Source organism: Mustelus asterias, chromosome 3, assembly GCF_964213995.1.
Source record: "Mustelus asterias chromosome 3, sMusAst1.hap1.1, whole genome shotgun sequence".
Taxonomy (NCBI): Eukaryota; Metazoa; Chordata; class Chondrichthyes; order Carcharhiniformes; family Triakidae; genus Mustelus; species Mustelus asterias.
The window spans coordinates 84,521,137-84,548,833 of NC_135803.1; the positions used below are offsets into that span (position 1 = coordinate 84,521,137).

The 27,697-nt window shown below is 44.2% G+C and overlaps 1 protein-coding gene across 5 annotated transcripts in view; it reads left to right on the forward strand.

Annotated features, from left to right (window-relative positions):
* The window catches only part of ryk (receptor like tyrosine kinase), a 434,764-nt gene extending 408,479 nt beyond the window's left edge, over positions 1-26,285 (forward strand). For 2 of the 5 annotated variants that reach the window (XR_013497447.1, XR_013497449.1), the window contains 3 exons: positions 20,968-21,104; positions 24,817-25,878; positions 26,027-26,285. Coding sequence is in view for 2 of the 5 variants with exons in the window: in XM_078209276.1 (XP_078065402.1) it covers positions 20,968-21,104; positions 24,817-24,928 (249 nt within the window). In the remaining 3 variants the exon portion in view is untranslated. Of the gene's footprint in view, positions 1-20,967; positions 21,105-24,816 lie in introns of all 5 variants that reach the window. The other 3 variants (XM_078209276.1, XM_078209278.1, XR_013497448.1) reach the window with 2 other exon arrangements.
* The last annotated feature ends 1,412 nt before the right edge of the window (positions 26,286-27,697 follow it).

Consider the following 27,697-nt stretch of genomic DNA (forward strand, 5'->3'; position numbering starts at 1 on the left):
ACGTTCACCTTAGTGATGGAAAGGGATAGGCATGAACCTCGGGCCAGTGGTTTTAGCTGGGGGAAGGGTAATTATGAGGCTATTAGGAGAGAATTAGGAAACATAGGTTGGACTAGGAGATTACAGGGACTGGGAACGTCCGACATGTGGAGTTTTTTCAAGGAGCAGCTACTGCGAGTCTGTGATAGGTATGTCCCTGTCAGGCAAGGAGGAATTGGTAGGGCTAGGGAACCGTGGTGCACCAAAAAAGTTTCTTTGTTGGTTAAAAAGAAAAAGGAGGCTTATGTTCGGATGAGACGTGAGCACTCGGGTAGTGCACTAGAAAGCTTTAGATTGGCTAAGAGGGAGTTGAAGAGCGAGCTTAGAAGGGCTAAAAGGGGACATGAGAAGACTTTGGCGGATAGGGTTAAAGAGAATCCTAAGGCGTTCTATAGGTATGTCAAGAACAGAAGGTTGGTTAGGGCAAGTTTAGGGCCAGTTATACATGGCAGAGGGAAGTTATGTGTGGAACCGGAGGAGATTGGTGAAGCATTGAACCAATATTTCTCTTCGGTGTTCACGCAAGGGGACATGAATATAGCTGAGGAGGACACTGGGTTGCAGGGGAGTAGAATAGACAGTATTACAGTTGATAAGGAGGATGTGCAGGATATTCTGGAGGGTCTGAAAATAGATAAATCCCCTGGTCCGGATGGGATTTATCCAAGGATTCTCTGGGAGGCAAGAGAAGTGATTGCAGAGCCTCTGGCTCTGATCTTCAGGTCGTCGTTGGCCTCTGGTATAGTACCAGAAGATTGGAGGTTAGCGAATGTTGTCCCATTGTTTAAGAAGGGGAACAGAGACTTCCCCGGGAATTATAGACCGGTGAGTCTCACTTCTGTTGTCGGCAAGATGTTGGAAAAAATTATAAGGGATAGGATTTATAGTTATTTGGAGAGTAATGAATTGATAGGTGATAGTCAGCATGGTTTTGTGGCAGGTAGGTCGTGCCTTACTAACCTTATTGAGTTTTTTGAGAAAGTGACCAAGGAGGTGGATGGGGGCAAGGCAGTGGACGTGGTATATATGGATTTTAGTAAGGCGTTTGATAAGGTTCACCATGGTAGGCTTCTGCAGAAAATGCAGATGTATGGGATTGGGGGTGATCTAGGAAATTGGATCAGGAATTGGCTAGCGGATAGGAAACAGAGGGTGGTGGTTGATAGTAAATATTCATCATGGAGTGCGGTTACAAGTGGTGTACCTCAGGGATCTGTTTTGGGGCCACTGCTGTTTGTAATATTTATTAATGATCTGGATGAGGGTATAGTTGGGTGGATTAGCAAATTTGCTGATGACACCAAAGTCGGTGGTGTGGTAGACAGTGAGGAAGGGTGTCGTAGTTTGCAGGAAGACTTAGACAGGTTGCAAAGTTGGGCCGAGAGGTGGCGGATGGAGTTTAATGCGGAGAAGTGTGAGGTAATTCACTTTGGTAGGAATAACAGATGTGTTGACTATAGGGCTAACGGGAGGACTTTGAATAGTGTGGAGGAGCAGAGGGATCTAGGTGTATGTGTGCATAGATCCCTGAAAGTTGGGAATCAAGTGGAGAAGGTTGTTAAGAAGGCATATGGTGTCTTGGCGTTTATTGGTAGGGGGATTGAATTTAGGAGTCGTAGCGTTATGTTGCAACTGTACACAACTCTGGTGCGGCCGCACTTGGAGTACTGTGTGCAGTTCTGGTCCCCACATTACAGGAAGGATGTGGAGGCTTTGGAGAGGGTGCAGAGGAGGTTTACCAGGATGTTGCCTGGTATGGAGGGGAGATCCTATGAGGAGAGGCTGAGGGATTTGGGATTGTTTTCGCTGGAAAGGCGGCGGCTAAGAGGGGATCTTATTGAAACATATAAGATGATTAGAGGTTTAGATAGGGTGGATAGTGATAGCCTTTTTCCTCTGATGGAGAAATCCAGCACGAGGGGGCATGGCTTTAAATTGAGGGGGGGTAGTTATAGAACCGATGTCAGGGGTAGGTTCTTTACCCAGAGGGTGGTGAGGGATTGGAATGCCCTGCCAGCATCAGTTGTAAATGCGCCTAGTTTGAGGGCGTTTAAGAGATCCGTAGATAGGTTCATGGACGAAAAGAAATTGGTTTAGGTTGGAGGGTCACAGTTTTTTTTTTAACTGGTCGGTGCAACATCGTGGGCCGAAGGGCCTGTTCTGCGCTGTAATGTTCTATGTTCTATGTTCTATGTTCTAAGATCACCCCTTAGCCTCCTCCACTCCAGAGAAAAAAGTCCCAGTCTATCCAGCCTCTCCTTATAACTCAAACCATCAGTCCTGGTAGCATCCTAGTAAATCTTTTCTGCACTCTTTCTAGTTAAATAATATGCTTCCTATAAAAGGGTGACCAGAACTGTACACAGTATACCAAGTGTTGCCTTACCAATGTCTTGTACAACTTCAACAAGGCTGTCCCAACTCCTGTCTTCAATGTTCTGAGCAATGAAACCAAGCATGCTGAATGCCTTCTTCACCACTCTGTCCACCTGTGACTCCACTTTCAAGGATCTATGAACATGTACCCCTCGATCTCTTTATCCTGTAACTCTCCCCATCGCCCTGCCATTAACTGAGTAAGTCCTCTCCTGGTTCAATCTACCAAAATGCATCACCTCGCATTTATCTAAATTAAATTCCCATCTGCCATTCATCAGCCCACTGGCCCAATTGATCAAGATCCTGTTGCATTCGGAGATAACGTTCTTCACTATCCATTACGCCACCAATCTTGGTGTCATCTGCAAACTTACTAACCATGTCTCCTATATCCTGAGATTACTAGCCTTGGGATCCTGCTTTTTAGCTCCCGACCTAACTCACCGAATTGTCTTTGCAGGAACTCTTCCCTCTTCCTGCCTATGTCATTAGTGTCAATGTGAACAATGACATCTGTCTGTTTACCCTCCCATTTCAGGATGCCCTCTTCCTGCTTAGAGACATCCAGGACCTCAGCACCAAGGAGGCAACACACCATCCTCGAGTCATTTGCGGCCAAAAAAACGCCTGTCTGTGCCTCTGACTATCGAGCCTCCTATTACTGTCATTCGCTTGGACTTAGCCTGACCCTGCTCTACAACAGAACCAGTTGTGGTGCCACAGGCCTGGCTACTGCTGGTATCTTGCCTGGAGAGGCTTTCGACCCCAACAGTATCCAAAACGGTATAGATGTTTGAAAGGGGAAGAGCCACAAGAGCCTCTCCTGACGGTCACCCATCTATCTGTCTGAACCTGTGGTGTGACGACCTCCTTGAAGCTAGTGTCTATCACACTGTCTGCCCCCTGTATGCTCCGCAGTGTGTCTACTCAAAACATTTGTGACGGTTGGTGTTTCCGAACAATAGATTTACAAACTTCAGAAGTTAGTGTGGAGGTCAAAATAATTTTTTCTTTTCGAGGGCCCTTTTTGAGATTTTGACCCATTCTCCAGAAGAGGTCTCGTTTCCCATTGATTGTATCCACTGGCTACCGCGCAGTAGAGAAGGATCGCCATGCCAAGCATGTTGAAACTGGAAACGCTGCCTATCTGGCCGCCATTGTGATCCTGGAGCTGGCTAGCATTGTGGCCTGGGACAAGAAGAAAACCAGCTTCATTCCCTGTCACCAGGGCAGATTTACCATGAAACACACTGTGCTTAGGCACAGGACCCCAAATAATGCTTTTCTCCCCATTCAGTGCTTTCCCCCATTCTGTGCCCAGCGCTCTTCCCCCGCTTGGCGCTCTTCCCCCGCTCAAATACTCAACTGGCCTGAATGATATTTGTAAAAAGTGGTGAAGCTGTACATCAAATCACAGGCTGAAACTTCCCTGCATTTGCTGCTGATACGTGAGAGACTATCAGCAGGAAATGTAGAATGAAACCAGACAGTAATTGAATGAGAAGCAAAGAGTGGGGGAGAGAGTCCCAGGAAGAAAAAATGGTTGAGTTAGACTTGGACCTGAGAATAGAGCAGGGAAAACACCGAGCACCGAGTGGGGGAGAAGCACCAAGCACAGAGAGGGGAAAACACCGAGTGGGGGAAAAGAAGTCACCAAGCACAGAGCGGCGGAAAAGAAGACACCGAGCGGGGGGGAAAACACCAAGCTCCAAGGAGGGGGGGAAATCACAGAGGGGGGAAAGCACTGAGCGGGGCAAAAGCACGGGTGGGGAGCACCGAGCAGGGAGAAAAGCACTTGAACACCAAGTGGTGGAAAAGCATCAAGCGGCAGAAAACCACCAAAAGGCACCAGGCACCGAGTGGCTGCAAAAACACTGAGCAGCGGAAAAACACCGAACGCTGAGAGAGGGAAAAATACCGAGCTCCAAGCAGGGGAAGAGCACCGAGACAGGCGTAGAGCGCTGACCAGTGAGAACGAAGCGATGGAAAAGCATGAAGCGGCAGAAAAGTACCAAAAGGGGGAATAGCACCGGACACTAAGCGGGGCAGTGGGTCGAGGTTGGGGGGGGGTTGCGGTGGAGGGTGCCGGACACCGAACGCTGAGAGCAGAAAAACACCGAACACCAAGCAGGGTGTTGTGAAGTTGGTGTCAGTAAAATTGTCTGTTAAAAGGTGTTTAAAAAAACATGCATGTACATAAGCAGCCCCAGAATGAAACATTTGTATCCAAAGGCCAAGCAGCAGGGTTACTAAGGCAACAGGTTTTCAGGCATTTGAATTATTTGAATTTAGTGAATCAATTTGAATTAGGAACTTAGAACCCAAAAACCTATTAAAGTTAAATTTGATGGTTTTGGCAACCGAGGACCAATCATATTGTGGGGGATATTGATATGCCATCACAGGTATAAAAGGAGGGGGCAGTGCGACAGAGGAGGAGAGCACCTGCCATAGCTCATAGCTTTTAGCTCAAAGCCTCATCTAGATAGCAAAGAAGGCAGAAGCTCCATACAGGAGAACCAACAGAGAAAGCCCAGAATATTCCGGAAGACGCCAAACCTGGTTATAATTGTGAGAGTAACTAAAATTTATTCTGTTAATGAGTGGGAATTATATTTATTTGAACAACATTCCATTGGAATAGTGTTTTATTCAGTTTGTTAATAGTTTAGTTAACTTGTTCACTGTTAGTTAGATAAATAAATTGTTGCTTGTTGATTTTAGAGAGAGTGTCAGGGAGTTATTTTGATTTAACCACTAAAACGTTGCTGAAAGAGCAGATCGTACCACTTCACGGTCACCTTTACAGATTATGAGGCGAGGTACTCCTCTTTGAGTGGTTAGGTGGCGGCACGGTGGCACAGTGGTTAGCACTGCTGCCTCAGCGCCAAGGACCCAGGTTTGATTCCCGGCTTGGGTCACTGTCTGTGTGGAGTTTGCACATTCTCCTCGTGTCTGCATGAGTTTCCTCCGGGTGCTCCAGTTTCCTCCCACAGTCCAAAGATGTGCGGGTTAGGTTGATTGGCCAGGTTAAATTGTCCCTTAGTGTTAGGGGGATTAGAACTGTAAATGTGTGGGATTACAGGGATGGGACCTGGGTGGGATTGTTGCAGGCTTGATGGGCCAAATGGCCTCCTTCTGCACTGTAGATTCTATGATTCTAGGTGTTAGTTCTCAGAGGGGGCATCCACCTTCACTTCATAACAGGGAAAAGTACTGAGCGGGGGAAAAGCACCGGGTTTCGAGCGGGGAGAAATGCCGAGCTTCGAGCGGGGAGAAATGTCGAGCTCCGAGCGGGGGAGAAATGCCGAGCTCCGAGCGGGGGAGAAATGTCGAGCTCCGAGCGGGGGAGAACGCTGAGCTCCGAGCGGGGGAGATGCGCCGAGCTACAGCAGAAAGCAGGTGAGAGAGAACTGTCAACTGCAAGCACCAGGTGTGGATGAGGCCACGAATCCCATCCCAGCATCAGGTGAGGCAGTGAAGCGGATGACAGACTCCATAAGCGAGAGACATGAGTAGACGGACAAAGACAGCTGATTAGACAAAGGACAGTAAGAAGTTTAACAACACCAGGTTAAAGTCCAACAGGTTTATTTGGTAGCAAAAGCCACATAAGCTTTCGGAGCTGCAAGCCCCTTCTTCAGGTGAGTGGGAATTGACAAAGGACCACAGAGCTGAGCGAGGTGAGATTGGGAGCGTTTGAGGGGGTGGAAGGATGGAGAATATAATGGGGTTATGGATGAGAAGAGGGATGAGGTTGTTCGTGTCGCTGCATTCTGAGGGATGGGGTGAGGCTGTTTGTGTCGTATTCTGAGTGATGGGATGATCCATAATGTGGAAAAGCTGGCGTTGGACTGGGGTAAGCACAGTAAGAAGTCTCACAACACCAGGTTAAAGTCCAACAGGCTTATTTGGCAGCACTAGCTTTCAGAGTCTCAGGCTTCTTCTTCACCTGATGAAGGAGCCTGAGACTCCGAAAGTTGGTGCTGCCAAATAAACTTGTTGGACTTTAACCTGATGTTGTGAGACTTCTTACGATGGGACGAGGACAGGGATGAGGTTGTTCTTATCATTGCATTCTGGGGGACGGGGTGAGGAGAGGGGTGAGGTTGTTCGTGTCTTTGCATTCCGAGGGATGGGGTGGGGAGAGGGGTGAAATTTGGACAGGGGGAGCACACTAGCTGTAAATCCACCTCTGCCCTCCAGCTCTTCAGCCGCAATGAATTGGAAATCGACAAACTGCTGGGAGAACTTGCCATTGCCAGGTGGGCCCTGCCCAACATTCAGGAAATGTTGCCTCCCAAGAAAACCAGTCTCCCCAGCAAGGACAAGATGAGATAAAAATGGCAGGAGGGAGGAGTCCTGTGATTGCTGTCGCAACATGGGAGAGACAGAGGGGCCGATTTTACCAAATCGGCTCTAAGTGCCGGGTGCGGTCGTAAATCAGACCCGCGCCCGGCAGCCGCGCTCCAGCGCCCCCATACTCCTTTTTTTGGCACGGGTCCAGTGGGTGGGGCCTGGCGCATTTGCATCTGTCGGAGCACCGACCTGACAGCACTCAGCGGCCCGAGCGCGAAAGTCAAAGGCAGCGCTGACAGCACTGCTGTCTGCGCTGCCTTTGACTTTCCCTGGTGGGGGAGGGGGGCGGGTAGGGGGGGATGTGACATCTCTTCCCTGAGGGGGGTGGTACGGGGGGGATCTGACGTCTGTTCCCTGGGGGGGGGGGGGGGGATGTGATGTCTCTTCCCTGGGGAGGGGTGGGGAGGGGTGGGGAGGGGATGTGACGTCTCCGCCCCCCCCCCCCCCAGGGGCAGAGACGTCACATCCCCCCCTCACCCCCCCTTCAGGGAAGAGATGCCACATTTCTCCCCCCCCAGTGAAGAGACGTCATCCTACCCATCAGGACCCCCGGAGCAAGGCCAGGATCCAGGATCGCAAGATGCTTTCGACGGACACCAACGATCAAGGTAGGTTGGGGGGCCCGGGGGGTCCGATCGAGGGGGGGGGGCTGCTGGCGGGGTGGTTCGCGGGGGGGGTCCGCGAAGTGTGGTCGGGGGTGAATCGGCAGTTCAGTTGCTGAGTTGAAGCCCTATCGGACTTGAATTCAGCAACACGGTAAATGCGCGGGCACCGATCGGATCGGAGCCTCGTAAAGTGGGAATCCTTGGGTAAGTCGGGCGCGGGCTTCATTATGCCGATTTAAATGCATGCAAATGCATTTAAATCGGCCTGCTGTCCGATTGGGGCGCGCGTCGGATCGGCGCCCGGATCAGCCGTTGGTAAAGGCGCAATTGGCCTTGGGTCGGGTCTGGACTGCGTTTTAGGCCCGACGCCCAACTTTACCATGATTTCAAATTTTGGTAAAATCGGGCCCAGATTCTGTTCATTGAGAAGGAGCTCTTCAAATTCTGTCTCCCACAATTGTTGTCAGTCCAATCAAAGTACAGAGATTGGAGAGGCACCCTTCTAGAATTTTAGTCCCCATCATTGAGTTTTCTATTTGTGAGGTTTCCAGGCCACCCCTTTCTATTTTGAACCCTGTATGCAAAATTTTCAAAGCTTTAAAAGGTTGTAAATTATTTTAGCAATTGTTTAATAGCAGCAACAAAAATATAAGTAACAGCTTAAAAATAGTTATCGATAAATAACACACGACCAAACTTAACAAGCTATTTACCAGTTTATTATCCTCACAGTAAAGTGATCCATGAGTGAGACTGAGAGGAAGGAGATTATTCTGTATGAGAGGGGCACCAACCCTGGCGTCAAGGGCACACAGCCTCTGTTCAATATGGTAATCAGCATCAGGGCATTGGGAGCTGAATTCCTGATGCTGCTCCAACAAAAAATTTTGTACTGCAACTGCTGGTAGGCTACATCATTGGAGGATAATCCTCAGCAGCCAGGTCAGTTGGCTTGATTTTTTTTTGTTAATTCCAACACAGCTTTTCATGTTTTGTTTGTTGTAGTTCTAAATCCTTTGCTTTTTTTATCATTGTTGTTCTTGGCCAAGTATTTATTTGATTTGTAATAGGAGTAATATTAGGCAATGAATTATCAAGATGGAAGATTTCATGCCGAGTACAAGATTGGAACCATGGTGAGGCTGACACGCAAATCAGAGACAGCTTGTGCTAGTTACTGAAATCAGTAGGAGTCTTCAATTTAATAGATAGTGGTTGTTAATGTTCTGCTTTTAATTCACTTAATTTTAAAGCTCAATAATATTGTCAAAGAATGTTGGGCAATATTTGCACTCAGAGCTTTCCCCAGGGATAATTTGTTGGCCGAGTAACTTTAAAAGGATGAAAGAGATAGCCGTAGAAGAAGTGGATGCATTGGTGATCATCTTTCAAAATTGTGTTGACTTTGGAATGGATTGGATCTGCAGATTGGAATGTGGAAAATGTAATTGCACTATTTAAGAAAGGAGGGAGAGAGTAAACTGGGATCCACAGACCTATTAGCTTGACATTAGAAGTGGGGAAAACGCAAGAATCTTTCATAAAGACTGTGAAAACAGGACACTTTGAAAATAAGGATAGGATTTGGCATACTCAACATGGATTTATGAAAGGGAAATCATGTTTAACAGATCTGTTTGAGAATTTTGCGGATGTAACGAACAGGTTAGATAAGGGGGAACCAGTCGATGTGGTATATTTAGATTTTCAGAAAGCTTTTGATGGGGTCCCACACAAGAGGTTAATAAACAAAATTAGAGCAGATGGAATTGAAGAGGTTATACTGATGTCCAAAGTCCAAAGATGTGCGGGTTAGGTTGATTGGCCAGGTTAAAAATTGCCCCTTAGAGTCCTGAGATGCGTAGGTTAGTGGGATTAGCGGTTAAATGTGTGGGGGTAGGGCCTGGGTGGGATTGTGGTCGGTGCAGACTCGATGGGCCGAATGGCCTCCTTCTGCACTGTAGGGTTTCTATGATTCTATGACATGGATTGGAAACTGGTCAATGGACAGAAAGCAGAGTAGGTACAAATGGGTTACTTTCTAGTTGGTATTGACTAGTGGGGAAATCATAGAATCTTTACAGTGCAGAAAGAGGCCATTTGGCTCATCGAGTCGGCATGGTCTCTGAAAGAGCATTCTACCCAGTACTACTACACTGCCTTATCCCTATAACTTTACACATTCATTCTTTTCGGATAGCAATCCATTTCCCTTTTGAATACCTTGATCAAAACTGCCTCCACCACCCCCTCACAAAGCTGGCTCCAGATCCTTGGAGTGAAAAAAAAATCCCCATAATTTTTACACTTTTGTCAATTATTTTGAATCTAGTTCTTGATGCTGTCTTGAATGGAAATGGTTTCCCACTATTTACCCTAACAATACCCCTTAGGATCTTGATTACCTCTATCAAGTCTCCTCTAAGCCGCCTCCTGTCCAAGGAAAATAGTCCCAACCTCCCTAATCTACCCTCAGCTACAGTTCTTTATCTTTGGAATCATTCTTGTGAATCTTCTCTGTACTCTCTCCAGTGCTTCATCAAGTATGGTGGCCAGAACTGGACGTAGTCTCCAGATGAGTGTCTTATACAAGTTCAATATGACCTTAGTCTTGTACTCAATGCTCTTGTTAGTAAAGCTTCGGATACTATATACTTTATTAATTTACACAGATCCCCCAACCCCCATATCACTTGAAGATTCTATGTCCCTGAATATTGAGCTGCCAGTTCTACCCGTCCCTTAACTGTCTCTATGCCTGCAATAATATCATACTCTCACGTGATAATCAACACCCTCAGTTCAACAGCCCCACATATAAGACTTTTTGCATTAAAATAAATGCCATCCAGCCTTGCCTTATTCCTTCTTGCCTTTACATGTCTCTTTGCACTGCCTTCCAGATTGACGTGACTTTTCTTCTACTTTTGGCTGTGCCAAATTAGTTTCAATACCACCACCCAGAGCACTAGCTAATCTTCCTGCAAGGATGTTGGTCAATTGTTTCATAATCAATATTTCCCAGCTAAGGAATTACTAATTAAACCCACCTTGGTGCACAGTAGTGGAGCTTTATCTGGTTGGTTCCACAGTGTATTGCTCCAGGGAACTATCACAAAAACATTCAAGAAACTCAGACTTTCAGACCACCCCGGGGAAATGTACTGAAGAGAGGTGGCAGTTTTTCAAGGAATGTTTGTCTAGAGTTCTACAGGACAACGTTCCGAGCAGACAGGGAGGAGTTGGTAGGTTAAAGGAACCGTGGTGCATGAAAGCTGTGCGGGACCTAGTCGAGAAGAAAAGGAAAGCATACAAAAGGTTCAGAGAGCTTGGCGAAGATAGGAATCTAGATGCGTATACGGCTTGTAGGAAGGGACTAAAGAAGGAAATTAGGAGAGCCAGAAGGGGTCACGAGAAGGCCTTGGCAGGTAGGATTAAGGAAAACCCTAAGGCATTCTATAAATATGTGAAGAGTAAAAGGATGAGACGTGAAAGAATAGGGCCTATAAAAGGTGAAGGCGGGAAAATCTGTACGGAACCAGTAGAAATGGCAGAGGTGCTTCATGAGTATTTTGCCTCGGTTTTCATAGAGGAGAAGGAGCTGGGTGGATGTACTGCGGGCTTGCGGTGCATTGAAAAGATTGAGTATGTGGACTTTAACAAAGAGGTTGTGCTGGGATCTTAGAATGGCATCAAGATAGATAAGTCGCCGGGTCCAGATGGGATGTACCCCAGGTTACTGTGGGAGGCGAGGGAAGAGATTGCAGAGCCTCTGGCGATGATCTTTGCGTCGTCGATGGAGATGGGAGAGGTGCCGGAGGATTGGAGGATTGCGGATGTGGTTCCTATTTTCAAGAAGGAGAATAGGGATAGCCCAGGAAATTACCGACCGGTGAGTCCAACCTCAGTGGTTGGTAAGCTGATGGAGAAGATCCTGAGGGACAGGATTTATGAGCATTTAGAGAGGTTTAGTATGCTCAAGAATACTCAGCATGGCTTTGTCAAAGGCAGATTGTGTCTTGCGAGCCTGGTGGAGTTCTTCAAAAATGTGACTAAACACATTGACGAAGGGAAAACGGTAGATGTGGTTTATATGGATTTTAGCAAGGCGTTCGATAAGGTCCCCCATGCAAGGCTTCTCGAAAAAGTGAGAGGGCATGGGATCCAAGGGGCTGCTGCCCTGTGGATCCAGAACTGGCTTGCCCAAAAGAGGCAGAGAGTGGGTATAGATGGGTCTTTTTCGAAATGGAGGTCGGTCACCAGTGGTGTGCCCCAGGGATCTGTTCTGGGACCCTTGCTGTTTGTCATTTTCATAAATGACCTGGATGAGGAAGTGGAGGGATGGGTTGGTAAGTTTGCCGACGACACAAAGGTTGGTGGGGTTGTGGATAGTCTGGAGGGATGTCAGAAGTTACAGAGGGACATAGATAGGATGCAAGACTGGGCGGAGAAGTGGCAGATGGACTTCAACCCAGATAAATGCGTAGTGGTCCATTTTGGCAGGTCAAATGGGATGAAGGAGTACAATATAAAGGGAAAGACTCTTCGTCCTGTAGAGGATCAGAAGGACCTTGGGGTCCGGGTCCATAGGACTCTGAAATCGGCCCCGCAAGTGGAGGAGGTGGTTAAGAAGGCGTATGGTGTGCTGGCCTTTATCAATCGAGGGATTGAGTTTAGGAGTCCGGGGATAATGGATGAGTACATGGGACTTAATAGGATGGAGGATTATAGGTAGGCCTAAAAGGTTCGGCACAACTTGGGCCGAAGGGCCTGTTTTGTGCTGTAGTTTTTCTATGTTTCTACCCCACCAATGCATGCCTCTCATAATTTTGTAAACTGTTATCAGGTCGCCCCTCAGTCTCCAACATTCAAATGAAAACAAATCAAGTTTGTTCAATCTCTCCTCATAACTGCATACCTCCAAACCAAGCAACATCCTGGTAAATCTTTTCTGTATCCTGTCCAAAGTCTGCAAATCCTTCTCGTAGTGTGGTGACCAGAACTGTACGCAATAATCTAAATGTGGCCTAACTAAAGTTCTATACAGCTGCAACATAACTTGCCACTTTTTATACTCTATGTCCAGACTGATGAAGGCAAGCCTGCCATTCGCCTTCTTGGCCATGTTATCACTTGTGTTGCCACTTTGAGGGAACTATGGACCTGTACACCTAGATCCCTCTATGTTAATACTTCTAAGGGTTCTGTCATTTACTGTATTCCTCCCTCCTGCGTTAGACCTTTCAAAGTGCATCACCTCGCATTTGTTGGATTAAATTCCATCTGCCAGTTCTCTGCCCAAGTCTCCAGCTCATCTGTATCCTGTTGTATCTTCTGGCAATTCTCCTCATTATCCACAACCCCCCATCTTTGTGTCATCCGCAAACTTACTAATCAGACCACTTACATGTTTCTCAAAATCGTTTATATGTATATATTATAATTTCATGGAATTTCATAGAATATCACTTGTGTTGCCACTTTGAGGCAACTATGGACATGTATGCCTCAATCTCTCTGTATGTTAATACTTCTAAGGGCTTCTCCAAATCGTTGATATATATATATATTATAAACAACAAGGGTCCCAGCACTGATCTCTACGGATCACCACTGGTCACAGATCTCCAGTCAACAAAACACCCTTCCACTGCTACTCTCTCTTTTCAATGACCAAGCCTGTTCTGTATCCATCTTACCAGCTCACTACAGATCCTATGTAATTTTACCTTTTGTATCAGCCTGCCATGAGGGATCTTGTCAAAGGCCTTGCTGAAGTCCATGTAGACATCCACCGCCCTGCCCTCATGAATCATCCTAGTCACTTTCTCAATAAACTCAAATCAAGTTTGTGAGACAAGACTTTGTACAAGGCCCAGCAATTTCCTCCCTCACCTCCCCCAGTATTCTGGGATAGATTCCATCAGGTTCCGGGATTGTCTACCTTAATGCTTTTCAAACACCAACATCTTTTTTTATATCAATGTGCTCTAGAATATCAACATACCCCTCTTTAGACTCACTATCCACCATGTCTTTTTCCTTCGTGAAAACCGATGCAAAGTATTCATTATGGGCCTCGCCCACTTTTCCAACTGCACACACAAATTCCCTCCTCTTCTTGAGTGGACTTACCTTTCCCTAGCTACCTTCTTGTTCCTTATATATGCAGAAAATGCCTTGAGATTTTCCTTAATTCTGTTTGCCAAGGACATTCCATGGTCCCTTTTAGCCCTTCTAGTTCCTTGTTGAAATTCTTTCCTGCTTTCTTTATATTCTTCAAGGGCTCTGTTTGTCTTCAGTTTCCTAAACCTTACGTATGCTTCCTTTTTCTTTATGACTAAGTTCACAATTTCTCTTGTCATCCAAAGTTCCCGAATCCTGAATCCTTGTCGTTTATTTTCACAGGAACATGCTGGCCCTGAACTCTAATCAACTGACCTTTAAAAGATTCCCACATGACAGATGACACCCTCAAACAGCCGCTCCCAATTAATATTTCCCCAGTTCCTGCCTAATATTGTCATAGTTGGCCTTTCCCCAATTTAGTATTTTCACCCGGGGACTACTCTCATCCCATCCATAAGTAACTTAAAACTTACAGAATTACGGTCACAGTTCCCGAAATGCTACCCCACTGAAACTTTGTTCACGTGGCCTGGCTCATTCCCCAATTTCAGGTCTAGTATGGCCCCTTCCCAAGCTGGACTATTTATATATTGTTTCAAAACATCCTCTTAGAAGGATCTAACAAGTGTGGTCTCCCCCACCCATCCCTCCCCTCTTCCAAGCCCCTGGCACTATCCCAGTCAATATAGAGGAAGTTAAAATCACCCACCACAGCAACCCTATTGTTTTTCCATTTTTCCATAATCTTTCCACATATCTGTTCTGCTATCTCCCGCTAGCTGTTGGAAGGCCTGTATTACAACCCCATCAAAGTGATTGCACCCTTCCTATTCCTGAACTCTACTCACATGGCCTCACTGGATGAGCACTCCAAGGTATCCTCCCTCAGTACAGCTGTGATATCCTGCCTAATCAGTAACACAACTCCCCCACCTCTTTTACATCCCTTTCAATCACAACTGTAACACCTAAATCCCAGAACACTAAGTTGCCAGTCTTGTCACTCGCTCAACCAAGTCTTTGTAATAGCTACAACATCACAATTAAATGTACTAATCAGATTGAAAGAATTGGACTTTTTTTTGGATTAAACAAAGAACAAGGTAAGTATATTGAATCCCAAGGCCCAAACAAACTTTTCACCTGAAGCAGCTCTTTTAATCTGGTCTATTGCATTCGCTGCTCCCAATGTGGTCTACTGTACATCAGAGGGGCCAAACACAGACTGGGTGACCGCTTTGAAGAACACCTTCGGTGCCTTCGCAAGCAGGACCCAGACATTTCTGTCGCCTGCCATTTCAACACACCATCCTGCTCTCTTGTCCACGTGTCTATTCTTGGTCTGTTGCAATATTCCAGTGAAGCCCAACTCAAACTGGAGGAGTAGCACCTGATCATGAAACATGAGGACACATGAGGACGGCCTCAACCGGGATATTGGGTTCATGTCACACTATCTGTAACCCCCACAACCTGCCTAGATGTGCAAAATCTCACTAGCTGTCCTGTCTGGAGACAATACACATCTCTTTAACCTGTGCTTAATGCTCCCTCCACTCACATTGTCTGTACCTTTAAGACTTGATTAGCTGTAAAGACTCACATTCCAATCATTATTCATGTAAATTGAGTTTGTGTCTTTGTGCCCTGTTTGTAATCAGAACTCCCACCCACCTGACGAAGGGACAGCCTGGTCCGAAAGCTAGTGACTTTTGCTGCCAAATAAACCTGTTGGACTTTAACCTGGTGTTGTTAGGCTTCTTACTGTGTTTACCCCAGTCCAACGCCGGCATCTCCACATCATTTCTTGTATGGGTCAGGGTGACCTGATTTGAACGCCTCAGACCTGGACTTCAGTAAGCAGAGTATCTCCCTGTTCATCAATGGTTTCTGTGGGAAACACGCGGATTTGCTTCTTTGGTACACAGTCTTCTACACTCTTAGTAATGAAGTCAGTTACTATAGTGGCATGCTTGTTCAGGTCGGTTGCTGAGTTTTTAAATATTGAACAGTCTACTGACTCAAAGCAGTCCCGTAGGAGATCATCTGATTCCTCAGACCAACATTGCACGACTGTTCTTGCTCCAGAGGGAGTGCAGAGAAGGTTTACCAGACTGATTCCTGGGATGGCAGTACTGACATATGAGGAGAGATTGAATCGGTTGGAATTATGTTTGCTGAAGCTCAGAAGAATGAGGGGGGGATCTCATAGAAACTTATAAAATTATAACAGGACTAGTCAGGGTGGATGCAAGAAGGATGTTCCGATGGTGGGGGTGTCCAGAACTAGGGGTCAGTCTGTGGATACAAGGAAGACCATTTAGGACAGAGACGTGGAGAAATTTCTTCACCCAGAAAGTGGTCAGCCTGTGGAATTTGCTACCATGGAAAGTAGTTGAAACCAAAAGATTGTATGTTTTCAAGAATCAATTAGATATAGCACTTGGGGTGAAGGGGATCAAAGGATATGGGGAGAAGGCAGGATCAGGCTGATGAGTTGGATGATCAGCCATGATCATAATGAATGGCGGAGCAGTCTCAAAGGGCTCAATGGCCTCCTTTTCTCCTATTTTCTCCTATGTTTCATGGATACCCACTTTTGGGTTGTAGATCTGTTCTAGATCTATCCCATTTAGTATGATGATAGTGTCACACAACACAAAGGGTAGAATGTTCAATGTGATGATGGGTCTTCGTCTACACACTGTGACTACCACATAACTGTGTGGTTGTCACTCCTGCCATTACTGTCATGGTAAGAAGTCTCACAACACCAGGTTAAAGTCCAACAGGTTTATTTGGTAGCAAATATCATAAGTTTTCGGAGCGCTGCTCCTTCGTCAGATGGAGTGGAAATGTGCTCTCAAACTGTGTTCTCAAACAGTCCTTCGCAGCTTAGCCAGTAGTGGGACTAGCGAGCCACCATTGCTGATGGGCATTGAAGTCTCCTACTCAGAGTACTTTCTTCACCCTTGCCACACTCACTGCTTCTTCTAAGTGGTGTATGAGCTGAACTTGGGAATTCAGATCTTCAGCATAATTTCTGCAAGGAATCTTCAAGAACAAGGTGAGCTGACTGAGGCTGAAAAAATCTCAATCTCTGACCCACGAACAGCTTCCTTTCTGCTACCTCTTGAATGGACCTATCTTGTATTAAGTTGATCTTTCTCTGCACCCTAACTATGACTAACACCTACATTATGCACCTTCTTTCCTTCTCCCCTATGTTCTCAATGACCGGTATACTTTGTATAGCTCGCAGGGAACAATACACTGTATACCAATACATGTGACAATATTAAGTCAAATCAAAGCATTGAGAGTCTCAGATTTGTTTATGAAATTGCAGACTGGTGCCAAAGGGCCCCCTTCTGCACCAAAATCATTTTGTGATTCTGTGATGAATTGCACAGGATGCCTCCAAATCTGGCCATTTAGTGAAAGAGGTGTAATTTACTGTATGTCAGTCACATTCTCTCCAGGCCATGCAAACCATTTTTGCGTATAGTGGAAGAAACTTAATTATTACTCAAAACAAGTTGAAGCATGGCCTTTTCTCAGGTACCTTGGTTGGAAAACAATCGAAGCAAAATATTTGTCACAATCCCCATGGGGAAACTGCAAATCAAAATAACCAAATTTACTGAATGATGCATCCCTTCCATGACAAAATTACTGACAAGATTTTTGTAGCTTTTAGTTTAATGCGAATAAAGACCACTGCAAACTATGCATGAATTAACAACAGGCAAATGATAGTTCAAATAAAAAAGGTAGATTTTGGTTTAAAGTTGATATGGTAAAGATATATCTTACACAACCACAAACACTCACATCACTCTCCGACTCTCCGCAAGTCACCCCATCTGCACTCTCATGCATTTACAACTCAGGTACAGGGGATCTCTCACTTCCCCATTGAATCAATTTGATCGTCAACTTCTGTTCGGTGGTAGTTACACAGTATTCCACCCAAGGTCCCACGATACGGTTAATACCGACAAGTCTGTGAACTTTTTCTCACTTGGATCACATGAGCCTTGTGGCATAGCTTTTCAACCAGTCAACCAGCAATACTCAGTTCACAATGAGAGTGACTATCCTTAGAATCAAGGCAGCATTTGACCGATTATGGCATCAAGGGACCATAGCTAAAATGGAGTCAGTGGGAATCAGGGAATAACTCTTTGCTGGTTGGAGTCATACCTGGCACAAAGGAAGATGGTTCTGGTTGTTGGAATTCGATCATCTCAACTCCAGGACATTTGTCACAGTAGTGTTGTGAAGTTAGTGTTTGTAAAATTACTAAAAAATTGTAAAATGCTAAGAGTTGTAAAATTGCATGGTCTGTTAAGAAAGGTAGACTTTTTCCTTACTTAACATTTTTTAGAAAGGGAAATTGCAGGTACATATAGAGTACACAGACTGAAACATTGTATCACGGAGCTAGGCAGTAGTGTTGCCAAGAAAACAGGCTGTTTATGAAGTTTGCTCGATCAGTTTAAACCAGGCACTTGAATAACAGCAGCCTATCCGATTTGAATTGGATGTTTTGGTAACCTGTAAACTAATCTTATTGTGGGGATGTTGCAATGTCATCAGTGGGTATAAGAGACGGGAGCAATGGCAAACTGGAGGAGAAGAGCACCTGCCAAATGACAACTTAGTCCAGCTCTGGGGGAGAGAGAAAACTAGCTGGCTCTCATAGCTGCATTTATGTCTTAAAAGAAAGCCTCATCTCAATAGTGAGCATAGCAAAAGAAGCCAGAGATTCCAGAAAGAAGACAGAAAATTCTGGAAGACGACAAACCTGGTTGTATTTTGAGAGTGACTAAAAGTTCTATTTTTTTTGTTAATAAATGGGAATTGCATTTATCTAAACAGCATTCCTTAGAATAGTATTTTATTCAGTTTGTTAACAGTTTAGTTAACCTGTTCACTGTTAGTTAGATAAATAAAGCGTTGCTTGTTGATTTTACAGCGAGAGTCTCAGGTAGTTATTTTGATTTAACCACTAAAAGTTGCTGAAGAGCAGACCATACTATTTTTTCACACTTTTTAACAGATTATAAAGGGAGGCACTCCTCTTTGAGTGATTAAATGTTAGTTCTCAGAGAGGGGATCAACCTCCCCTTTATAGCAGTAGTGTCCTAGGCCCAAGCATCTTCAGCTGTTTTATCAACGAGCTTCCCTCCATGATAAGGTCAGAAGCGGGCATGTTCGCTAATGACTGCCCGGTGTTCAGTATCATTTGTGACTCCTCAGATACTGACACAGTCTATGTCCAAATGCAGCAACACCTGGACATTATCCAGGCCTGGGCTGACAAGTGACAGGTAACATTCACACCATAAAAAGGCCAGGCAATGATCACCTCCAACAAGAGAATCTAACCATTGCCCTTGACATTCAATGGCATTACCATTTTGACTATTGCTGAAAAAAGACATTTTGTCAAAGTTTTTCATCTTGTACTCATCAGAATAATCGTAAAAATACCAATGTCAAGAAAAACAGTAACTTTATACAGTCTGGGAAGAGGGTGCTGACTGTTTGGTAAGTGGCAAGTGGACTCTGGCAGAAGCAATGGCTTGGAGGTTGCACCAGTTGATGGTGACTGACAGTTAACTGCCAAGCATGTTTGAAATTTAAAACAAGCACGTTGACTCTGATCAGTGCATTGCTTTCTGGAATAAACCAGTGAATGGCTATCACTTATTTTGTTTAGCTGAAGCAGGCACAATCTGTGTACATGTCCTTTCTGTCTATGAACAACAGGCTTCTGTGTATCAATTTACCTGAGTTTAGTACACAAAATTGTGTCACACTGTAAGCCTGAATGAAAATATTTCATTGGTTGTCAGCATAATGTATATCGCACTGAGAATTATTTAGCAAAGATTGATCAATCGCGGAATCACAACTTATATTGGAAACTGTGTGTTGAGTTTTGCAAGCACAGGTTGGTTGGGTACTTTGCCCACTGTGAACAGCTTGAAAAACCCCTTTAAATTCAGTCGCCGAAAAACCACTATCAACATCCTGGAGGTAGACCAGAAACTGAACTGAACAAATGCTGTGGCTACAAGAGCTGGCCAGAGGCTAGGAATTCTACAGTGACTAAGTAACTCGCTTCCTGACTCTCCAAAGCATGTACACCATCTTCAAGGCACAGGTCAAGAGTGTGATCAAATACTCTCCCCTTGGCTGGATGAGTGCAGCTCCAACAACACTCAAAGCTCAGCACCAGCTAGACAAATCAACCCGTTTGATTGGCACCCCATCCTGAAGCATTCACTCCCTCGATCACCAAGGAACTGTAGCGCAGTATGTAACATCTACAAGATGCACTCCAGGAACTCACCAAGGCTCCTTTGACAACACTTTTCAATCCCATGGTTGCTATCATCTAGAAGAACAAGAACAGCAAATACCGAGAAACACCGTCATCTGGAAGTTCCCCTCAAAGCTATACATCATCCTGACCGTTTCACTGTGACTGGGTTAAACTCCTGGAATTCCATCTTTATCATCACAGTGGATGTACCCACACCACATGGACTGCAGCGGTTCAAAAAGGCAGTTCACACCACCTTCCCAAGGACAATTAGGGATGGGCAATAAACGTTGGCCATATCCAGTGGATGAATAATTTAACAAATGAGCTGGTGGTCTGATACTAGTTCTCAACTCCTTCGTGTGCCTGAGGTATTCATACCACTTTTAGGATTTAGTTCCTTTTAGCTCAGTTGCATATCACTCCCCCAAGTGCTTCTGGAATTCTCTACTGTCAAAAGGAAAACTGATTTTATATAAACTTGATTTGTCCCTAAGTTCACCAGAAGATTGATCATTATTTCCTGCTACAGAAAGTCTTTGTGCGTGCCAGCCACACAGCTTCTGGTTCTGCTGGCACTGCTTCCAGGTCAAGGAACAAGAAGTCACATAGGCCAGTATTTCTTATCCAAAAGATTTGCAACTGTGCCCTTTACCATTGCCCTTACCTCTTAAGTCATTTTCAAGCATTCTTAAAGATATTGATTCCACTGACATTTTAAAGAAATTACAAATTTTCTTTACTATACTGTTTCTGGGTCAAAGGTCGCCAGCCAACAGGCTGTTTAATTAGGAAATATTAAATATATTACAAATTAAGTTATACTTTTGAAGTTTGAAGAAAATGGCTATTAGAAGCACCAAATTCTAAGCAGCTGATGTTATTGAAGTCTGAATAATCATTCAAATGGAAGCTTTTAATAATAACCTTGCTGAAATACGTGGAAGTTACAATATGCAAGTTATTTTCATAAATTTTCCATTTACCAAGCATCATTATAAAACTCTACTCTCTAAACAAATAAAACAGTGATCCTGTAACCTCTATCAGTCCATCACTATTTCTTACTCCAGATTCTCCTGTCCAAAACATCTTAATATCTGATTTTCTTCCTTTAAGTGGGCATTTGGAGTTACATTGTGGGAGCTTATGACTCTGGGACAAACACCATATGTTGACATCGATCCTTTTGAGATGGCTGCTTACCTTAAAGATGGATACAGAATAGCCCAGCCAATCAATTGTCCAGATGAACTGTAAGTTACTGAAGGAATTCTGTTTTTTTTTCTAAAATTCCTGTTTAGAATTTATGGAACTGTTGGTTAGGTGCATCTGCGTGACCCAAACGACTAGATTAATGATGGGGAGTTGCTGACTTTTCACAAATTGATATGCCACTGATCCAACCTGTGGGAGTTACAATCTTGGCCATGCCATGTAAGAATGTAGATGAAAAAGCGGAAGCTCAGAGTTCTTCCTTCATTATAGAGTCATAGAGATATACACACGGAAACAGAAGCTTAAGATCCAACTCGTCCGTGCCAACCAGGTTTCCGAACCTGAATTAGTCCCATTTGTCTTGTTTGCCTTATCCCTCTAAACTTCTCCTATCCATGTACCTGTCTAAATGTTTTTTAAATGTTGTAATTGTACCCACCTCTACCACCTCCTCTGGCAGCTCATTCCATAGACACACAACCCACAGTGTGGAAAAGCTGCCCCTCAGATATCTTTTAAATCTTTCCCCTTTCACCTTAAATCCTATCGTTTTGGACTCCCCTACCCTGGGGAAAAGACCTTGGCTATTCACCTATGCCCCTCATGATTTTATAAACCTCTTTAAATCATCCTCCTGCGCTCCAGGGAAAACTGTCCCAGCCTTTCCTCCTATTTTAAACCCGCCAGTCCCGGTAACATGTTTATAAATCTTGTTTGCACCCTTTCCAGTTTAGGAACATCTTTCCCATAGCAGGGCGACCAGAATTGTATGCAGTATCCCAAATGTGGCCTTACCAATGTCTTGTACAGTTGAAACATAACATCCAACTCCTGTACTCAGTGCTCTGACCGATGAAGGCATGTGTTCCCAATACCACCTTTACCACCCTGTCTACCTGTGACGCCACTTTCAAGGAACTACATCTACATTCCTAGCCGACACTATAGTTAAGAAAGCCCACTAATACCTCTACTTTCTCAGAAGACTAAGGAAATTTGGCATGTCAGCTACGACTCTCACCAACTTTTACTGATGCACCATAGAAAGCATTCTTTCTGGCTGTATCACAGCTTGGTATGGCTCCTGCTCTGTCCAAGACCGCAAGGAACTACAAAAGGTTGTGAATGTAGCCCAATCCATCTCGCAAACCAACCTCCTATCCATTAACTCTGTCTGCACTTCCACTGCCTCGTCAAAGCAGCCAGCATAATTAAGGACCCCACAAACCCCAGACCTTTTCTCTTCCACCTTCCGTCGGGAAACAGATACAAAAGTCTGAGGTCACGTACCAACCGACTCAAGAACAGCTTCTTCCCTGCTGCCATCAGACTTTTGAATGGACTTCCCTTGCATTAAGTTGATCTTTCTCTACACCCGAGCTATGACTGCAACGCTACATTCTGCACTCATTTCCTTCTCGACAAACGATATGTTTTGTCGGTATAGCGCGCAAGAAATAATACTTTTCACTGTATGTTAATACATGTGACAATAAATCAAATCAAATCAAATCTCTCTGTTCGACAACACTCCCCTGGGCCTTACCATTAACTGTGTAAGTACTGCTTGGTTTGTCTTACCAAAATGCAACACCTCACATTTATCTGAATTAAACTGCATCCGCTGCCATTCCTTGGTCCACTCGTCCAGTTGATCAAGACCCCATTGTAGTCTTAGATAACTTTCTTCACTTCCGCTACACCACCGATTTTGGTGTTATCCGCAAACTTACTAACCATGCCTCCTATATTCCCCTCCAAATCGTTTATATAAATAATAAACAACAGTGGACCCAGCACCGATCCCTATGGCACATCGCTGGTTCCAGACCTCCAGTCTGAAAAACCACCCTCAACCACCACCCTCTGTCTCCTATCAGCAAGCCAATTTTATATCCAATTGGCTAATTCTTCCTGGATTCCATGTGATCTAAGCTTACTGACTAGTCTACCATGCGGTACCATGTCAAAAACATTGCGAAATGCATGTTGACAATGTCTACCGTACTTACCTCATTTATTTTCTTGGTCATCCCTTCAAAAACCTTTATCAAATTTGTCAGATATGATTTCCCACGCGCAAAGTCATGCTGACTATCCCTAATCACTCCTTGCCTTCCCAAATTATCCTGTTTCTCAGAATCCCCTCCAACAACTTACCCACCACTGACATTAGGCTCACTGGTCTGTAGTTCCCTGGCTTTTCCCTGCCACCTTTCTTAAATAACAGCACAACATTTGCCTCCTTCCATTCGTCTTGCACCTTACCTGTGGCTGTCGATGATACAAATATCTCCGCTAGGGGCCCACAATTTCTCCCTAGCTTCCCACAGTGTCCTGGGATACACTTGATCAAGTCCTGGGGATTTATCTACCCTCATATGTTTTAAGAACTCCAATACCTCCTCTTCTGTAATGTGGACACTTTTCAAGACATCACTATTTACTTCCCTGAGTTCCCTAGCTATCATGTCTTTCTCCACAATAAATACTGATGAGAAATTCTCTAAAACAAATAGTGTTGTCAACTAGAGCATTGATGCTACTTATTGAAATTATGTAGCCTTGTCTTATTTAAAGCATTTTTCAGATTTCCAACAAACATAAGGACTCAGTGGTTAGCATTGCTGACTCATAGCGCCAGGGACCCGGGTTTGATTTCAGCCTTGGGTGGCTGACTGTGCGGAGTTTGCACATTCTCCCCATGTCTGCGTGGGTTTCCTCTGGGTGCTCAGGTTTTCTTCCACAGTCCAAAGATATACAGGCTAGATGGATTGGCATTGATAAATTGCCCCTTAGTATCCAAAGATGTGTATGTTAGGTAGATTAACCATGATAAATGGGCAGGGAAAAGGACCTGGGATAAGATACTCTGTCAGGGAGTGGGTGCAGACTCGATAAGCTGAATGGCCTTTGCAATGTAGGGATTCTGTGTATTTCATTGGATGTTGATAACCATCTGTTTGTCGGTCATTGCTGATTTGAAAGGGTTTTAATTTTTTAAAAGCATGGCCTAATTTTAGCGAAATATAAAGTTGCCACAGTGAACTTTGGCAAAGTAAGACCATGAGATATAGGAACAGAATTAGGCCATTTCGCCCATCAAGTCTGCTCTGCCATTCAATCATGGTTGATAAGTTTCTCAACCCCATTCTCCCATTTTTTCCCCATAACCCTTGATCCCTTTACCAATCAAGAACCTTTCTAAAATGCACTCAATGACCTGCCTTCATAGGCAATGAATTCCATAGATTCACCATTCTCTGGTAAATGAAATTAAACAATTTAGGCGAATGAACCTGTTTTGGAAAAGGATCGTATTGTAATTGATTACAATTATGTTTAAAAAGACAGGTATAATCTGATGTGACTATAAGCTGTTGAAAGGCAGCAGAGAAGAGTCAAATTTAATATGTTTACTTCTCAAGGTAAGATGGTGGGTGAGGATTTAGCCTTTCTTAAATGACAGTAAAGTTGTAATTTTGTCAAGGTAAAGCAGTTCCCTTCATGGTTCAGAACTATGAAGTTTATTTGTGATTAGAGGAAATAATGGTGGGCATGTAGCATGCCAGTCCACAACAAGCCTGCAGGTGAGCACCCTAGAATCTCATTGGGGGGAGGATGATTAAACATTTGTTGTTTGTAACAAGAGCCCACCAATGCAGCATTAAATATCAGGTCACTGATCCATGCCCTATTATATATCTGGTCCTGTGGGCTGAAATAATTTGTTTTGTATTTTCTTTGCAGGTTTGCAGTAATGGCCTGCTGTTGGGCCTTGGACCGTGATGAGAGACCAAAGTTCCAGCAACTAGTGCAGTGTCTGACAGAATTTCATGCTGCCTTAGGGGCCTATGTCTGAATCAAGGCTTTGGTTGCACCTGTATTCTTCAATACTAAGAGCAGAATTAATAATAGAAATTAAGCAAATTGGGGGAAATATTTCTTCTGAAGCAGAGTGCCTTGAAATGCTTTCATAGTTTTGTTTTGTAAAATATTTTGATAATGTGAGTTTTGGTATTTTAACACAGCATCATGTTTACCTAAATGAGTAAGACTTTTAGTAAGTTCCATATCTGGGTGAGGTTCCTGGAGCAGCCAAATTTAATCCGTCAATGTCACTTGGACTTTGCACTCCATTTCTTAACTCCTATTGCCTGTACTTCAGGCATTTCAGAACCAGGTTCTTAAAATTTTTGTGAAACTTGTTTTGGCAAGCCTTTTGAATGATTGATTGCTGCTGCTTATTTACACCACAGAGCAATCCCCCAAATAGTTCACTACTCCAGAATCACATTATTATTACAGTGCAGAAGGGGGACATTTTGCCCATCATATCTGCATTGGTGCTCCGAATGAGCATTCATCTAGTCCCATTCGCCTGCATTCTCCTTATCTTCCTCTTCAGAAAGAGGCCAAATTTCCTTTTGAAGCAATGATTGAACCAGCCTCCCTCACACATCGGCAATGCATTCCAGACCTTCCATTTCAGCAAAGCTTTGGTTCATTTTCAGCAGTCATCAGAATCCAGATTCATTCCTATATCTTGTGTAATTTCTAAGCCTTCATGCACTTCACAGTGTATAGTCTGTTTCCCATCATGTTACAAACAGAGGTAGTTGTTTGGTAACCTCACCTACAGCTTTTCACTTGTCTCAAAACGTGGTACATCGGGTCTATTTTGCATTTTAGCACTTCATGCCATTGTCTAATTAGTTACAAAGTGACAATCCACTGATATACTTCACCTTTGACATAATAAATAAAAGCATATTACTGCGAATGTTGGAATCTGAAACTAAAAGAGAAAACGCTGGAAAATCTCAGCAGGTCTGGCAGTGCCTGTTTGGAGGGAAAAGAGCTGACGTTTCGAGTCCAGATGACCCTTTGTCAAAGCTTTGACAAAGGGTCATCTGGACTCGAAACATCATCTCTTTTCTCTCCTTACAGGTGCTGCCAGACCTGCTGAGATTTTCCAGCGTTTTCTCTTTTAGTTACTTCACCTTTGACCTTCGGTATGGAAGCTTTCTGTTCTTTGGTACGAGGTGGTTCGGATAACTAGGTTAAAGGCCTTTTATGTAAATCCAAACCTTGTGTATATTTTTGAACAATTCAATTGTTTGCTACTTCTGGTTGTCAACTTATGTTCGTCTTTGAATAATGTTCATCTTTGTAAAATGCAGAGGATATGATTAATAAAGCTGAGAAATCTTTCTGAATATTTGTACGTACTGTAATCTTCGGTGAATAGAAGTGGTATTTAAATAACTACTTTACTGAACAATTTGACTGTTTTCATAATAATTCAGTCTCACCTGCTTTGAATATTGAAAATTATAGAATGCACTCCTGGTGGCAGATGGAGTTTAATCCGGATAAATGCGAAGTGATGCATTTTGGAAGAAATAATGTAGGGAAGAGTTATACAATAAATGGCAGAGTCATCAGGAGTATAGAAACACAGAGGGACCTAGGTGTGCAAGTCCACAAATCCTTGAAGGTGGCAACACAGGTGGAGAAGGTGGTGAAGAAGACATATGGTATGCTTGCCTTTATAGGACGGGGTATAGAGTATAAAAGCTGGAGTCTGATGATGCAGCTGTATAGAACGCTGGTTAGGCCACATTTGGAGTACTGCGTCCAGGACGTGGAGGCGTTAGAGAGAGTGCAGAGAAGGTTTACCAGGATGTTGCCTGGTATGGAGGGTCTTAGCTATGAGGAGAGATTGGGTAAACTGGGGTTGTTCTCCGTGGAAAGACGGAGAATGAGGGGAGATCTAATAGAGGTGTACAAGATTATGAAGGGGATAGATAGGGTGAACGGTGGGAAGCTTTTTCCCAGATCAGAAGTGACGTTCACGAGGGGTCACGGGCTCAAGGTGAGAGGGGCGAAGTATAACTCAGATATTAGAGGGATGTTTTTTACACAGAGGGTGGTGGGGGCCTGGAATGCGCTGCCAAGTAGGGTGGTGGAGGCAGGCACGCTGACATCGTTTAAGACTTACCTGGATAGTCACATGAGCAGCCTGGGAATGGAGGGATACAAACGATTGGTCTAGTTGGACCAAGGAGCGGCACAGGCTTGGAGGGCCGAAGGGCCTGTTTCCTGTGCTGTACTGTTCTTTGTTCTTTGTTCACTCGGAGCTAGACAGTTGAGGATAGTTCCATCATTATATTATTGAAGTAGGCAAGACTGCTTGTAAAATTCATTAGTGAGGTTGAGTAACACTATGACTGTTCATATCTTGGTTCACATTTTGTGTTACAGAAACCTAATATTATGACATTGATTTGGTGCTTTCACTGCTGTTAAATCCAATATGAAATCTCAAACCAGTGAAATGTCAGTTAAATAGCCATTGTCAAATTGCAATGAATGGATGTTTTCTTTTCCAAAAGCAGTTAATTAGGAATGCAAGAGATTGTATCAACATTTTAATGTAAAATGTGCATGTGACATTTTCTTTGATGATGCTACTCATTTTAAGTGTCTTTACTGTGGGATAAATCTAGGAAAGGCATACAGCTGTGCAGTGCTATTGGTACCAGCACTTCAGATGTTGTTGGAGGTTTTGAAGCCCAGTCATTTTCATCACACGATAGCATTGGTTGTAACTAACCGAATTGTGTTG